The 15,535-nt window shown below is 39.9% G+C and overlaps 1 protein-coding gene across 5 annotated transcripts; it reads right to left on the bottom strand.

Annotated features, from left to right (window-relative positions):
• Nucleotides 1-1,717: 1,717 nt before the first annotated feature.
• Nucleotides 1,718-6,874, bottom strand: LOC134647835 (uncharacterized). Of its 5 annotated transcripts, none has more exons than XR_010096862.1 (3): nucleotides 5,621-6,874; nucleotides 5,334-5,453; nucleotides 1,718-1,876 (listed from the first exon to the last, which is right to left on the bottom strand). XR_010096862.1 is itself a non-coding variant. In XM_063502160.1 (3 exons), the coding sequence occupies exons 2-3, from the start codon at nucleotides 5,358-5,360 to the stop codon at nucleotides 1,802-1,804; spliced, it is 1,881 nt and encodes a 626-aa protein (XP_063358230.1). In that variant the 5' UTR covers nucleotides 5,361-5,453; nucleotides 5,621-6,874; the 3' UTR covers nucleotides 1,722-1,801. The 5 variants fall into 5 exon arrangements, 2 of the variants coding, with proteins under 2 accessions (XP_063358230.1, XP_063358231.1); XM_063502160.1 differs by having other exon boundaries at nucleotides 1,722-1,876; nucleotides 3,555-5,453; XR_010096860.1 differs by lacking the exon at nucleotides 1,718-1,876 and adding an exon at nucleotides 2,045-3,721.
• Nucleotides 6,875-15,535: the final 8,661 nt, after the last annotated feature.

The raw sequence follows: 15,535 nt of genomic DNA, 5'->3' as shown, positions 1-15,535 counted from the left end.
GTTTCATCGGAAGACAACCCAGCTGATCTTGCCTCAAGAGGTATTAAGGCAAGTGTACTAACAAACAATGAACTTTGGTGGAGTGGACCCGTATGGTTAAAGGAGACAAACACTGAGGTGTTAAGGGCCACTACCATTCCAACAACAGATCTAGAAAGCAAGAAATCATTCCACACGTCAGTACAAGACGCACCTATTTGGGAGAGATTTTCTTCGATGATCAGGATGAAAAGAGTGATAGCTCAATGTAAAAGATTTCTAGATTACAAAAACAAAAGAAATGATGTCTTGAGTGCAGCTGAATTGGATGAAGTTGAAACCTGCTGCGTAAGGTATTATCAGAAACTAGTATATAGCCAAGAATTCGAAGACCTGAAAAAGAAAGGAAAGGTTAGAAACAAAAGTTCGTTAATTAAACTTACCCCGTATGTAGATGAACACGATTTACTGCGAGTTGGAGGACGGTTGAGTAAAGCGGATCTGCCAGAAGACGCTAAGCACCCGATTATCGTACCAAGCAAGCAACATGTTGCAAGGTTAATAATAGCGGATGCGCACGCCAAAACTTTACATGGCACAATCATGCAAACCATGACCTACGTTAGAAGTAAGTACTGGGTCATAGGTCTCAAATCCGCAGTTAGAGATTTTACTCGTAAGTGCATCGTGTGCATAAAAAACAACGCACTTACAAGACAGCAGCTAATGGGTCAGTTACCCACCTCAAGAGTCACTCAGAACCGCGCCTTTTACCACAGTGGAGTTGATTTTGCTGGGCCGGTGTATTTGAGAACGTCAAAGGGTCGTACATCTGCAAAAGGCTACATCTGCTTATTTGTCTGCATGTGCACCAAGGCAATCCACTTAGAAGCAGTAACTGATCTTACAGCTCAAGCATTCATCGCGGCGTTCAGGAGGTTCGTCGCACGTAGAGGACATTGCGCACAATTATGGAGTGACAATGGGACCAATTTTATTGGTGGTGATAAGGAACTAAGAGATATGTGGTCCAAGAGCACTAACAACGTACCTAAAGAGATAGCTGAACTTCTTGCTAATGATGGTACGGCGTGGCACTTCGTGCCGCCAAAGTCACCAAACTTCGGAGGCCTGTGGGAAAGTGGAGTCCGTTCGGCAAAGCGCCATCTGTTGAGAGTCAATGGAACTACGACGTTGACATATGAGGAATTTTCAACTCAGCTAAGCCAGGTTGAAGCGTGTTTAAATTCAAGGCCACTCTGTCAGCTGGATGATACTCTGGACACGCTTAACCCCCTCACGCCAGGACACTTTCTTGTAGGTGAGGCCTTGATAAACATTCCTGATAGAAATTATGAAAACAATAAATTGCATTTGTTGACACGCTGGCAACTCGTACAGAAACAAACGCAAGACTTCTGGAAAAAATGGCAATCAGATTACTTAAACACAAAACACTTAAGTGAATTTGGTGCTTTTCCAATTAAAAAGTGAGCTGGCGTGAGGACAGGATAGTCAGGATTTGAAGTAGGTAAGGGACACAATGGCCTAGAGTTCACAATTGATTCTACCTGATTTAGGATAGTTACAAATTGTTCATAAGTTAACAAAGATAACCCTAACACTCTTTTTAAATGATATTTGGTAAGTTTTATACTAGATTCCCATAGTGACCCCATATGAGGTGTATAGACGGGAATAAAACTCCATTTTATACCCTCGTCTGCACAATGAGATACTAGTTCGCTCGAGCTGTCCTGTAGATATTTTTGCAAATCTTTCAGTTCGTTACCAGCCCCATGAAAAGTTGTTGAATTGTCACTCACCAACTCCTTCGGTTTACCTCTCCTGGCGATGAACCGTCGCAGCGCCGCCAGGAAGTTGGCTGACTCGAGCCCTGTAATTAATTCGAGATGAATTGCCTTTGTTGCAAAACAAATAAATACTGCTATATAGCACTTATAGACCTTGTAACCACGTCCTGTCCTATCTCTAATGTTATAAGGTCCTCCATAATCGATACCCGTGATAGCAAAGGGGGGGGATGGGTTTACCCTCGAGGGGGGTAAGTCTCCCATTATAGGGTTAGTAGTCTTTGGATTTGCTCTAAAACACGGAACGCATTTATTTACAATTTTTGAGGCTAACATTCTACCTTTAGTTGGCCAGATGCGCTCGCGAATAGTTGATAGTAATAACTGAGGGCCAGCGTGCAGAGTACGTTTGTGTGCGTTTTCCATCAGTAGTTTGGTAAACGTGTGTTCGTGACTTAGTATTAAAGGGTGTTTCTTTTCATACGCATAATGCGAAAGACCGATTCGTCCGCCTACGCGAATGAGTCCGTCTTTCATGAATGGATGTAAAGATAATATTTTGGATTTGTTAAGAACCGGTTTGTTGTTTTGCAACAATTTATATTCGTGTGGAAATGATTCCATTTGTGAATGTTTGATTAATGTGTGATCCGAATTTTTTAATTCTTCTACGGACAATGGTCCTGATAATTTTTTATTCGGATTAATTGTTCGTGTTTTATTTTTTGTGTTATATATAAATCGTAGTATGTATGCTAATACATGAATAAGTGTTTTATCACTTGACCACCTGTGAAAAAGATATTGTAACGTGTCGTTAGATTCGGTGTTAATAGCCAAGGTGAGTATTGTGTCTACGTCGCTCTCGGCCTCGGGTATGTGATCCAGTGACTCAGAATCGTGGGACGGCCATGTATCAGAACTTTGGCTTAACCACGCAGGCCCGGACCACCATAACTGGTTGGTTTCCAGCTTGCCTGGTGCTACCCCTCGGGACAAAAGGTCGGCGGGGTTATCCTCCGAGCGAACCCAGGACCAGTCGTGCTTGCTTGTAAGTGATAATATTTTTGTGACTCTGTTACTAACAAAACAAGTTAATTTAAGGTTACTATTCTTTATCCAACACAACGTTATTTTTGAATCTGACCACAGGTTGATTTTGGAAATGTCACATTTTAATGCTCGTTTTATTTTGTCTACATGTGTTGCGAGAAGTAAACTGGAACAAAGTTCCAAATTTGGAATAGTTTGGGATTTAATTGGTGTGATTTTTGATTTTGAGTAAAATAGATGAACTTGAACGTTTCCTACCCTATCGCACGATCGTATATAAATGGCAGCGCCATAGGCTTTAATACTGCTGTCACAAAATCCATGAATTTGTATCGTTACATAATTAGGTATGACTGTACATCTCGAAATTTTTAATTGGTTTAATAAAAACAAGTCTCGATAGAATGTGTTCCATTCTTGGATCAAGTCTTGTGTTAATTCGGTGTCCCAATCTAATTGAGCCTTAAATAATTTTTGGATAAATATTTTGGCTACTACAATTACTGGTCCCGTCAAGCCTAGGGGGTCGAAAATGGACGAAATTACCCCTAGTACCTTTCTTTTAGTGATTGGGTGTGAAATTTGATTTTCTTTAATGGTGTACATAAGCTCATCTGAGTCACTAGACCACGCTAAACCCAGTACCTTATGTGTTTTATCTCCAAACTCGGTTGTAGATGTGTTTTGGTGTGTATGTGTTTCGCTCACCCGTTTTATGATGGCTTCGGAGTTAGACTTCCATTTCCGCAGCGTGAAGTTGGCTCCTCGCAGGATCTCGTTCACCTGTGATGCAGTTTCGGCTACCTGATTCTCGTCGTCACCGCCGGCGATAAAATCGTCCATGTAGAACTGGTTCGCTATGGCCTCTGCAGCTGCTGGAAATGTGTGTTGGTTCTCGTTTGACAATTGTAACAAACATCTGGTTGCAACATGTGGTGCTGACTTTAAGCCGAAACTTAATGTAGTCAGCATATAAATTTGGAGTCGTTGGTGAGTATTTTCCCGCCAAAATATGCATTGTAGGTATTGTTGATTTGGTTTTAAATAAATACATCTGTACATTTTTTGTATGTCAGCGTTAATAACATATTGGTACTTTCGGAACCGTAGAAGTATATTTATGAGTTCGTCCTGTAATATTGAGCCTTTGTATTGTATATCATTCAATGAAACGCCGTTATCGGTCCTGCATGAGCAGTCAAAAACAATTCGAATTGGAGTGGAGGGGGAGTCGCGAAAAACAGCCTGGTGGGGTAGAAAATTACATGGGCCATCATAATTATCTTGTAATTTAATCATATGGCCAGCTTGTTCGAACTCGCGCATGAAACTCACATATTTATCCTTAAATTCGGGGTTCCGCGCGAACTTAGTCTCTAACGTTTTGAACCTCCGATATGCTATGTGCCTAGATTGACCTAGCTTGGTAGGTGGCTGCTTTAATGGAAGTTCAATTTCAAAATTACCTTCAGAGTTGTGAGTGTGGGTTTTCAGAAATATATCCTCACATTGTTTTTCATCATAAGGTAAATTTGGTGCGGAACCCTCCTCTATTTCCCAAAACTTTTTTAATTGAGTTTCAACTGTAATTTTACATTGAATAGCAGATTCGGATTTTTTATGTACGGGACCCGTAACTAACCACCCCAGGCGTGAGCGTCTCAGAACCGGTAATCCCGGCCCGAGCGAGTATTTACCGGTGAGAAGTAAATCAAAAAATATTTCGCCACCGATCAGCAAATCTACATCTTGAGCTAAGTTAAATTCGTCATCTGCTAATTTATAACGCGGCGGAATGTGCCAACGTTGCACGTTTGGTATTTCAATATTGGTTGTACAAACAGTAGGCGAAATAAAACAGGACAAATTAGTCGTAAAGGTTCCGTCTAAGGAATGCAATGTTATGTCACACGATTCTAGGACAGTAGACACTTTTTCATTGAAACCTATGACATTTAAGGCGTATTGTTCCTTAGGTAATTGTAACTTTTTTACCGCGTTTTGGGTAATGAAATTTTCTTGCGAGCCGTTGTCTAAAAAAGCCTTCATTTTATGCACATTGTTATGCTTATCCCTAACAAGCACTTGGGCTGTTGTGAGGAAAACTGACCTATTTCGCGTTTTGTTTGCTTGTTTCCCGATTAGAGTGTTATTAGACAAGACAGTCTCGATTTGACTAGAACTCGGTTGTTCGTCGGTTAATGTTGAGATTGGTAATCGTGTTGGTGCGGGGTTACTACCTATATGAGTGTTGGTATTTGGTTTGTGTAGTAACGTATGATGTTTGCCCTTGCATACTCGACATGTACTGGCCCTGCAGTTTGTTAAGACATGCGTCCCGGACAAACAATTAAAGCATAATCGTAATTTATTCACGGCTCGGATTCGCGCGATAACGTTTAATGCACTAAACTTTGGACATTGGTTAATGTAATGCGTACTCGAACAATATGGACACTGGTTAGGTTTAAATTGTTTGGAGGTTACCTTAATAGGTTCGGACGTGGTTACCATGGCCTTCTTGGAAGTGCTGGGTGCGTCCGATGGTACTGCTGGGCTGGTCGCTTCCAGCCGGTCAGCTCGGTTCTTTAGGAAGGTTTTGAAGTCCTGCAACGAAGGCAATTTTCTCAAATCAACACTATTTTCCCATTTTGATTGCAGTCGACTATCTAACTTTTTAACTAGTAAGTGAATAATTGCGAGATCCCAATTTTCGGTAGGTACATTTAATGAACGCAAAGATCTTAAATGTTTGGAAATATTATCGCACAGACCTCTAAGACCCGAAGGAGTTGACGGTACAGGTTCCACGTCGAACAAGGCTCGCATGTGGTTGGAAACTAAACGTTTAGGATTATTGTAACGTTCACAAAGCATCTGCCACGCGAGCGTGTACGCTTCCTCGGAGAAATCGAGCGAACTAATTACCTCAAGTGCGCCGTCTCGTAAACAACTGCGTAGGTATTTATATTTTACAATAGATGCCAAGCTAGCTTGATTGACTAGGGCATCAAATGTGTCTCGGAACTGCAGCCACTGTGTTAGGTCCCCATCGAAGCTAGGGAGGCTAATTTCGGGATACTTTATCGACTCACCGAGGGGCTGCTGCTGCGGGGCTTGGGGACTATGGTCATTTGGTATTGATTCGTCATCTATTTTCGCCAGCAGCTTGCCCTTAGCGCTAAGTCGGTAAAATGTGTCCTCGAAAGACTCACGTTCGGCCTCTTGGGCCTCAATGTCACCTTCCTCGCTGCACAGTGTCTCGATCCGGTCCTGTATCTCAGAGAAATCATTGTATAACTTTGGTAATTGATCTAGTCTTAAGCTTATGTCTACAATTACTTCGGCCGTCAATGCACTTGAGTCGATTTTTTCTATAAATTTCTTAAATATAGTTAGTTTTCGCTTATAGACACCTCGTTTATTTTTTAACTGCCTAATTTCTAACTCTTCTATGGTTCTTTTGGAAATTTCTGTTTCATTAGCCATGATTAAGAACGATTACAATTTACAATTGGTAGGGTGATTAAACGATACAGTTGAATTTGGTAGGGAGATTTGGTAAATAGGTTAGGAATTGCCAGCTCACTTGCCTTCTCGATTGAAGCTCGTGCGCGTGGTGATTGCTCTCGCTTGGGCACTCCTTCTGCCTCTGGTGTGGTACCACCCACGTGGTCCCTTTGGTAGTTGCGGTCGTCGTTCCGTGCGCGGGCTGCGGTGCCTCGCACGTGGTCCCGCTTTGGTGGCTCGGTCGGCGCCTTCGCATTGGCTCAGGCTGCTCGATCGAGAGGTGTGGTCGCCTCCTAGTCACCTCTACAGCTTCTTCAGGTCGGCGGAGCCCCACGCGGTTGCTACATACGTGGTAACGTTGCTCTCCCGGCCTAAATCTGGATACGCGGCGATTCTTCGATGTACTGGCTTGCAAATCATACTAAATTTATCAGCGATTCGCTTTATAGTACTCAGATTAACCGCGATTTAAACTCGGGGTCACCATTATGTCCAGCGTGGAGGTAAATGGCGGCCAAATTAAAAGCAAGGAATATACTATATTAAGTTTAATGTTAAGCAGAAGGCTGGTTGGAAAAAGTGATCGTATATACAGGCAAGTAGGTTCTTATATAGCTATCGTACAGCGCCACACTACTGATTACTTATGAACTATTACATATACTGACATACCTAAACTAAGCTGTTGAGCTCGTATGCTAGTACATAGGAGTTTCGGTAGATGTCACCTTATTTACATATTATAGGACTGTGGTGCTGTCTACCGGTGATTTATATCTAATATCTATTAATAAGTTTGAGAGCCCTAACCTAGATGGCGTAGGCAAGTAGGTTTTGCATACCTATTTGTCCATTCCCTGATAAGATAGGTCTTAACACTCCAGCAAAAACAGAAGTGGTACGATGTGGTAAAATCACCCTGTATAGGAGATGTTGTCATTATGAAGGAGCAGGACTTACCACCAGCCAAGTGGCTGCTAGGCAAGATCACGGCACTGCACGCAGGGCCTGATAACTTAGTACGCGTTGTAACGGTCCAGTGTAAGGGCAATCACATTCTTAAAAGACCGTTGTCTAAATTAATATTGTTACCTAAAACTGCAGATTAATAGAAAGTTTACGTCTGTAATGAAAAATAATGAGCTATGGTGGGCGGTTAAATTTATTTCGTATTTAATAAATTTTAGGTACTAATAATTCTGGCCGACTGTAGTTGTAATTTGTAATACCTACTCAATACATAAGCACAAAGATTTGCGACACAAGCTATGTTGATAAAAATACCATTGTTGTATTACTTATTCAAAGCGCCGATTTTTTGTTCTATGTAATTTATGTTAAGGATAAAAAAACTGCTAAGTTTAAGTATGTTATTTCATTATGTATTCATAGGTGGATGCATTAATTACATGTTGTTGTTATATATATAACACGGACCCCTCTGGTCAATTCTTGATATTGGATTACCGAGCGGATCCCTGAATTTCTTATAATCAGCATTTAAGCATACCATTGTAACATTATTACATACAAAAGTAATTAAATGCTCACGTAAAATAGGTTTGTAAACCTTTCATTTGTTTAGATATTAAGTTTTCCTTGTTTACTTACCTATTCAACTTGTTTTTAAAATAGAACGATTTGTTCGTTAGAAGAATACCTAGATGTTAAGATATTATGCTTTACGTCACCCATAAAAGCAAACAAAATACATACATACAAACATAGAACCTGCTTTTATAAAGTCGGTTAAACAAAATATTTTTATTTATACAGTCCACTAAAGTGTATGCTATGTAACAAGTTATGTTATTATGGTTGACCTATTTACCTAATACTTGATAATATTGATCTTGTATTTAGAAGTAAGCTTATACTTGGTATTAAAGTGTTAGTTAAAGATACCCCACGCGGGAACGCAATTATTACCTACGCGACGCAGGCAGTTAGTTGTTTACTTGTAGAAATCGAATATTATTTATCAGTATCATCTTGCTTTGGCTCCCGCCAGCGTCGCTCGAATTGTAGTTAGTTATTTGTTGTTATGCAAGTGAAAATGCATCGAAATCATGTATTGTGTTTATTAGTGTTGAACTTAAAACATACGGTGATATTAGTGCTTGTGGTACTTATGTGTTTTGGATGCATCAGTTCGAGCAACTATGTACGTAAGTTTTAGGTTATGTATCTCGCTTAGTTAAGTTAAAAACTGTTGTTTTTGGTGGGCGGTATGTTTTGTCGATTTCCGTCCCCGTACTATACCTATACCTACCTAGCTGTATAGCCTACCATTTAGTTGCAATAAATAATGTTTAGAAGCCAGACGCGTTTGCTTTGAGATTCACCTGCAATCGAAATTGAACCTTATCCCGTAAAGAACACACATCGTCAATACCAAATTATTGTTTAAAAATACTAAGATCTGATGAGGGTCAAATAGAAGATTAGGTAGACAACTATGAAAGTTGTGGGAAACGTGAAAATATAAATGTAAAAGAGTGCGAACAAAGTATATACTTATCGTAGTTCAGTTCACGTGTTTATTAAACATACATATACCTTAGGTACAAAGGCGGCTGCCATATAGTCAGGTTAATCCATTGTAACTGTCTGTCCACCGGCAGGCCGTAGGTAGTGATTTAATAATAAAAGCTGTCCCTGACACGCTGTTAAGCCGGGCCGAATCACGGGAAAGTTCTAGGGATCTGTTGCCAGTGCAAAAAGTAGGTATATAGTTATAGGGATATGTAGGACCTATATAAATTATATGATTGTATGAATAATTTTTAAAGTTTTCAGCATACTGAACGCCTTGCTGCAAAAAAGGATGGATAAAGGGATGTCAATACGTTTGAAACGATAATTTGGTAACCGATGGTTTTCGAAATATTCCTTAGGGTAAAGTATGATGAGGATAAAATGTTAAATAAATCAACAAGTGGCTGTGAGCTGTAGACCTCGCGAACCCCCATGGTACCGCCATGCATAAACCACCATGCATGCATGGCACCGGCATGGCTATTTTCAGAAATGTCCAATAACTGAATCGATAAAAAAGTTATATTTATTTCTTGAATCTACTTACTAAATTTCACTGAAAATAAAATGTATTAAAAGAAATTACATGGCCACTATATAGTATGTAAAGTTAAGAACACGACTCGCTAACTCTCACGCCATTAATTAGAATACACGATATGAGCCGAACATCCATCAAACAAGCTCCATGACATAATGATGACTGATGCTTCTGACGTCAGCATGCAGCCTCCGCAGGTAAGCTTAACGCAGCCGTGGCATAGCTTCATCAGCAGAATTGCTGATATTAAATACCGCCGTAGCATAAGGGTAACGACTTGAGAGATCCTTTACATTATCCGATGGATATCGGAGTCGGCTTATCGGACCATGTTAGAGTCCCCTCAGCAATTGTGCAAATGTGTTACCATAGGTAATTTCAATATTATAATACGACATGATAAGAAGGGTCTAAATGCGTGATATAATTTGTATTACGACCCCAATTATTGGGGTCATTATAAGAGAATATTATATTATCTTTCATTGACGGATACTTTGTGTGCTACACGTGCCCACAGGGAAAATAGATATCGGGCCGGAAGCAGGTAAAGTGCTATTAGAAGTAAGATATCGGTTTCGATACCGCTTTACAATTTTTCCCGGTATCTGGAAATAGAGTACCGTGAAACCATCCAACTTTGCCTTGGAGAGTAAGTCTGTCAAGAGCAAATTTTAAACCGTTAGTAAATAGTAATCAAAACATTAATCACTACGCTTTATAAAACAAAGTCCGCCGCCGCGTCTGTCTGTCTGTATGTATGTTCGTAATAAACTCAAAAAATACTGAACGGATTTTCATGCGGTGTCGTTCACCTATCAATAGAGTGATTCTTGAGGAAGGTTTAGGTGTATAGTTTGCTAAGGTTCTGTGTAACCCGTGTTATCTGTTTATGTATGTTCATGATATCTTAGAGAGAAATTTCATTCTCCGGTGCCGGTTTCACGGAAGCAAAATTTTAGTTCTAACACTAGAAGTGTACTATGCGAATCATTAGAAAAGTTTATATATTACAAAACGACCGCTTGTCTTAGTACTGGGGTATATACCTATCTATTAGTTAATTTTGCCTACACGTAACGAAGGAAGATTAAGTTTTTTAACGTATGAACGTCAAGTGTCACACACCAAAACTCAAACGACTTTAAAGGGGCCCACTGATTAACAATGCGCCGGACGGTATCGGCCTGTCAGTTGTTCGGAACTGTCAACTTTTTGTTCTAACTGACAGGCCGATACCGTCCGGCGGACTGTTAATCAGTGGGCTCCTAAGAATAACGTATCCAGTCCGGTTGTTATAATACCTACCCATTCTGTATAACATCTTACGATGTTCACCTATTTCCTATTTCCAGGATAGTGTTGCGTGCGTTCTTCGTAATTAATGGCAGCTCATTATCGCTCCTTCGACACGCTCGTCTTTTGTTATCTTTAACGTATCAGATCAGGTATGTTATTCTTAAAGCCTACCTTTGTTATACTAACGTTCGTCTATTATAGTGAAATCGAGATTCCTAACCACTTTCAAATAATTAATAGGAGAGACTTTTATACCGATATCTCCAAATTCTACGGTCACATGGAACTAGTGCAGTGGTTCCTAACCTGGGCGTAATTACCCCCGTGGGGGTAAAACTGCTATTTTACGGGGGTAATAAGCTAATAACCTAATATAACAATACAACAAACGTACACGTTTTATTTTTTATTACCTTTGGGAGGAGGGGTAAAATCAGGTTCCCTAGTTAGTCATAGGGGTGACCGGACTGAAAAGGTTAGGAACCACTGAACTAGTGTATGATGTAATAGAGTACAATCAGCTTCAGATTATATAACTAACCTTCCTCGAATACAAACTTATATGTAATCAGCTACTCTCTATAGACAAATTCAAATTGCTTCAAGAGCCGAGAGATCATATCAAGTACAAATCCCGATCAAATTCAACTAGTAATTACTATCAGAATAAGCCTCAAGGATCTAGAGACAGAGGTCACATTATACTGGAACACGAACGCAACTCACCCGCGGCCACATATCGAACAACGGGTCACCTGTATGGCGGCGCTCATTATTTGTGGGCCATGATGCTCGGTGCTCTCACATACATCACACGTAGCTTTATTATAATATATGTCTTCACGAGAAAATAATTCCTACCCATTTATTACAGAGACGGAGTTCTTGCGGGTTTCCGCCGGATACGGGCACAAAGGACCGTCCTAATGGCGTATATGAAGGCCTGTCCTGCTATGTATCATCGTTGAAACATTTAATTTAGCGTTGAACCTTATTGCAACGAGATAACGTCTATCGATGGTCAATTGAGTGTGTTCCTGTTTTACGCGACGATTATCTACCTATATGAGTAAAGTTTGTCATGTTGAATAAGTGTCTGAAATAGCTAAGTTCGAAATTAATCTTATACCCGAATACAGCCTCCTCTCATCTCATCTCTAAGCCTTATTGGGTTTCCTCACAATGTGTTTCTTCACCGAACAGCAACTGGTAAACATCAAATGATATATTATTATCGTACATAAGTTGCAAACAACACATTGGTAAGAGCCGAGGTTTGACTCGCGACCTCTGGATTGAAAGTCGCACGCTCTTACCAAACGAAAAGAAATCCAAATTGATGTCCTATCCCCATGGTCCCGAGATATGAAAAAGCCGTACGAATAAATAATAATAATGATTATCTAAATAATCTCAAACTAATGGAAGATTGATTCTCGAAATAGTGCCAACGGCACAAAATTATGCACTTGATCAAATTTTCGGGAAATTTGGATACAAATACACTACGCCCACAAGCTATGTACATCTATTTTTTTGTTATCTGTGCAAGCACCGTCGGCTGTTGGGCTAAATGAGGCTTGAAAATCGTCAAGCGGAGATAAAGCTGCCGGAGGCTGCGAAGAATTGGGACTATAAACTTGATTGAATATTTCTCGGCAGCACGCCGTGGACCGCTCGAGGGAGTTTCTACTTGCCTATAGAGTTGATCGCTCGACAAAACCAGTAAAAGGGTAGGTCCAGCTTGCGTATGGTTGTTACAGATCTATAGAGATCACTTTGAAATGGTCCATCCGAGAACTTAGCTCACTCACGGTTGCGCTACCGATGGAAACTACGGACAGGTCGCATTCTGCCTCTACGCGCCGCTTCTTCACGCGTAACCATTTTAAACAAAGAAACCCATCATTTAAAAAAAAATCGATGCCGACGATTTTCTTTACTCTTATATAGGTAGATAGAACATTATATAGACAACTAGATGACTGGGTGTTTTATATGGCTCGGATCCTTTCTAAGTTCTAATAATACTCTAAAAGATTCGATTTAAGTCGAAAAATACTGAAGACTTTTAAGCGCAGTCTCACATAATTGAGTCGAGTTTTTCTAATGAGTCATAATCATAAGACTTCTTCAGAATTTTAGAAGCAACCGCTTCAAAGTACTTACAATGCAATTCTTATAATTACAAATACTCGCCAGAAAGTCTTCAAACTCTACATAGTTAGGTAGGTAACCGCTTGTTCCTGCTAAAACACATTAATCTCGGTAAAAATAGCTTGTACTAAAAAATAATGGATCTAGCCAATAAACGGCGTTATGTGCACATTTCCCAGGATGAAGTAGCGTTTTCAGCAGCTGCTCGCCGTATAAGTAATTCAGTGAAGCTGTGTTTCAGAGATGAATCGACCGTCGGCGTCCAAGATGGATAAATTTAATGTTGCATTTGGACTATGTGATCAACACAATTAAAATTGGTACAAAAAAGTTCAAGGGTTTCACTTTGAATAATAATTTCAGCACAGTATTTTATGCGCTTTGCTTTCATTTGTCAAACTTCCAACATCTACAATCACGTCATTAAAACGCTATGTTCTTCGAACATTAGTCTACATAATTATTCTGGACTAATTGCCACACTTCAGGGGGCCTAGCCAAAATGACAATCGTTGGTAGAAACCGCCAATCGAAACTTTTGTTCTCTATGGCGATCCTCTCCTGCAAACTCATTATGAAAATTGATTACCGGCTCGCGATATTAAAGAAGCGTGTAAAAGATTCTGAGACAAAGCCCCGGTTTTTATCGTGGAAATGGATGGTACCTTTGTTTGTAATTAATCAATCTCTTTGTACCTACTTGTAGTCATTAGGAAGCTGTATTAAAGATTTCTCAAATAAATAATTTCTTTTGGTGTGTACCTACATGCCATTCCAACATAAAGTAAAAAAAAAATAGATTGGCTTTTTGCAATTTTGGCACCAATAGATCAAAGGTCACAAGAAACACTGTGACCAAATGGGACCGCCCGGGAACCAAACTCATGATTAGTACCGTCCGTTATAGCACCTTGTAACCATAAATAAAAAGCAGGTAAGGTGAAACAAAAAAAACGCTTATATCGGTAAAAAGTGATTTCTTTTACCCAACCTTTAAGTAAACAAAACAAAATCATCAAACACATGAGTTGACATGAAAATATTGTACCTTATTATTGACTTTCTGCAATGTGCGCCTGGGAACCAAAAGCGATGATCGCGCTCTACTCGACCAAAATGTAAATATGGTATCGTCTTGGGTCGTCCCATTCGTTTTTCGTCAAGTTCTTAAATTAGTCCTATTCTGATTTCGTCACCCATTCTACATTCATCACAATCGTCGGTAGCTTTCAATGTAGAATGGGTGACGAAAGCAGAATAGGACTAATTTAAGAACTTGACGAAAAACGAATGGGACGACCCAAGACGATACCGTAAATATTCGCGAGTCGAAAAATTCATTTTTTTTTTACAACGGTCATATTAACCATCACGGAGCGCTATTACCGCGCACACAGCCAATATGAAAATGTTGGCAATAGGTATAATTTTTGTTTAAATAGGTACCTATTATATGAATATTAAACTAATAATATACGATGAGTGTATAAATCCCTGTAACAAGATGGCGTATTGTTTGCCCCGGCGGCAATTTCCGGGCCTACGCAAACAAATTCATATTATCACATCCTCCATTAGAGTTTTATTTAAGTAACCTCTTTATATAAGGAGCTGTTTGAAATAGGGGATAAACTGAAAAGGGAAACAAAAAAAAACAGATTTTGGAAACATTTACGTCTTGTCAAAAATGTATATGGTTTACGTAGTCATCTTTAGGGGACATTTGTGGTATTTGTCCTGAAATAATTAGGATCCTAAACTAACTGATATAAAAGCGATTTGATTGTAATGTTCTGTTTTTAAATAAAAGGTAAAGCAGATTACTTAGTGAACGTAGTCGATGATAAGATAATAATAATAAGGGCAGGAAGAAGAAGAAGAGTTGATAATCTGTCAGACGTGTTATCCTCACAGTGTCCTCTGTAGGCTCTGTAGTAAAGAATCGAGTTCACCAAGCAACGCAACGTACCAACGGAATCACCAAGGACAATTGATCTTTATAAACTGATAATAATTGCACTGTGTGATACATACTTCACACGATATTATTAGGTAGCTGTATTTTAAAAACTGGGTTGGCCGCTCCCAAATTTTCTGATTTTGTCGCATTCGCCTACATTTCCTTGGGCAAACCATAACAGCGGTAGCCGCACGTAGCTCTCGGGCGACCGCTGCTCGATAAATCACTTATAAGATTCATGCCTTTTGTTGCCCTCGTCTTGGGGATGGTCATATTCCAATCGCCAAAGAACGAAACGCTGAGGGAACAAGTATTAAGTGTTGTTAACTTAGTCAAGTGTCTATAGGTCACATTGTACTGGTCCATATAAGAACTACTTTTAGGCGGTCAGCGATAAGAACACGGCCGGGTCACGTTCCGTGGGCCTTTTTTACGCGCACATATAGCAATATAGCTATATACTATCTAATAAATAAGGGACGAAGTGATACAAATAATATCGCCGTCCGGTCGGCGTAATGTACCTAGACATACGAAAACGGTTTGTGTGACAGTCGCTAAAGGAGAGCAAAGTAAACACATATGAGAGCCGCCGCCGTTGCGCCGCTGGCGAGAAAAGCCATTAGGTATGCACAGCCAGTAAATGTATAGAAATTTTAGTAGGACCGAGTAGGCGAGGCGAAG

Source organism: Cydia amplana, chromosome 5, assembly GCF_948474715.1.
Source record: "Cydia amplana chromosome 5, ilCydAmpl1.1, whole genome shotgun sequence".
Taxonomy (NCBI): domain Eukaryota; kingdom Metazoa; phylum Arthropoda; class Insecta; order Lepidoptera; family Tortricidae; genus Cydia; species Cydia amplana.
Note: the sequence above shows the minus strand (reverse complement) of the source record. Positions and strands in the feature narration are given on the sequence as shown.

What these genes read in the sequence shown, in the direction of transcription:
- LOC134647835 (XM_063502160.1), bottom strand. Translation starts at nt 5,360, where the DNA reads ATGGTAACCACGTCCGAACCTATTAAGGTAACCTCCAAACAATTTAAA. An exon ending in CCGAAGCCATCATAAAACGG is followed by an intron (nt 1,877 to 3,554) that starts GTGAGCGAAACA and finishes AATTAATTACAG; the next exon opens with GGCTCGAGTCAGCCAACTTC.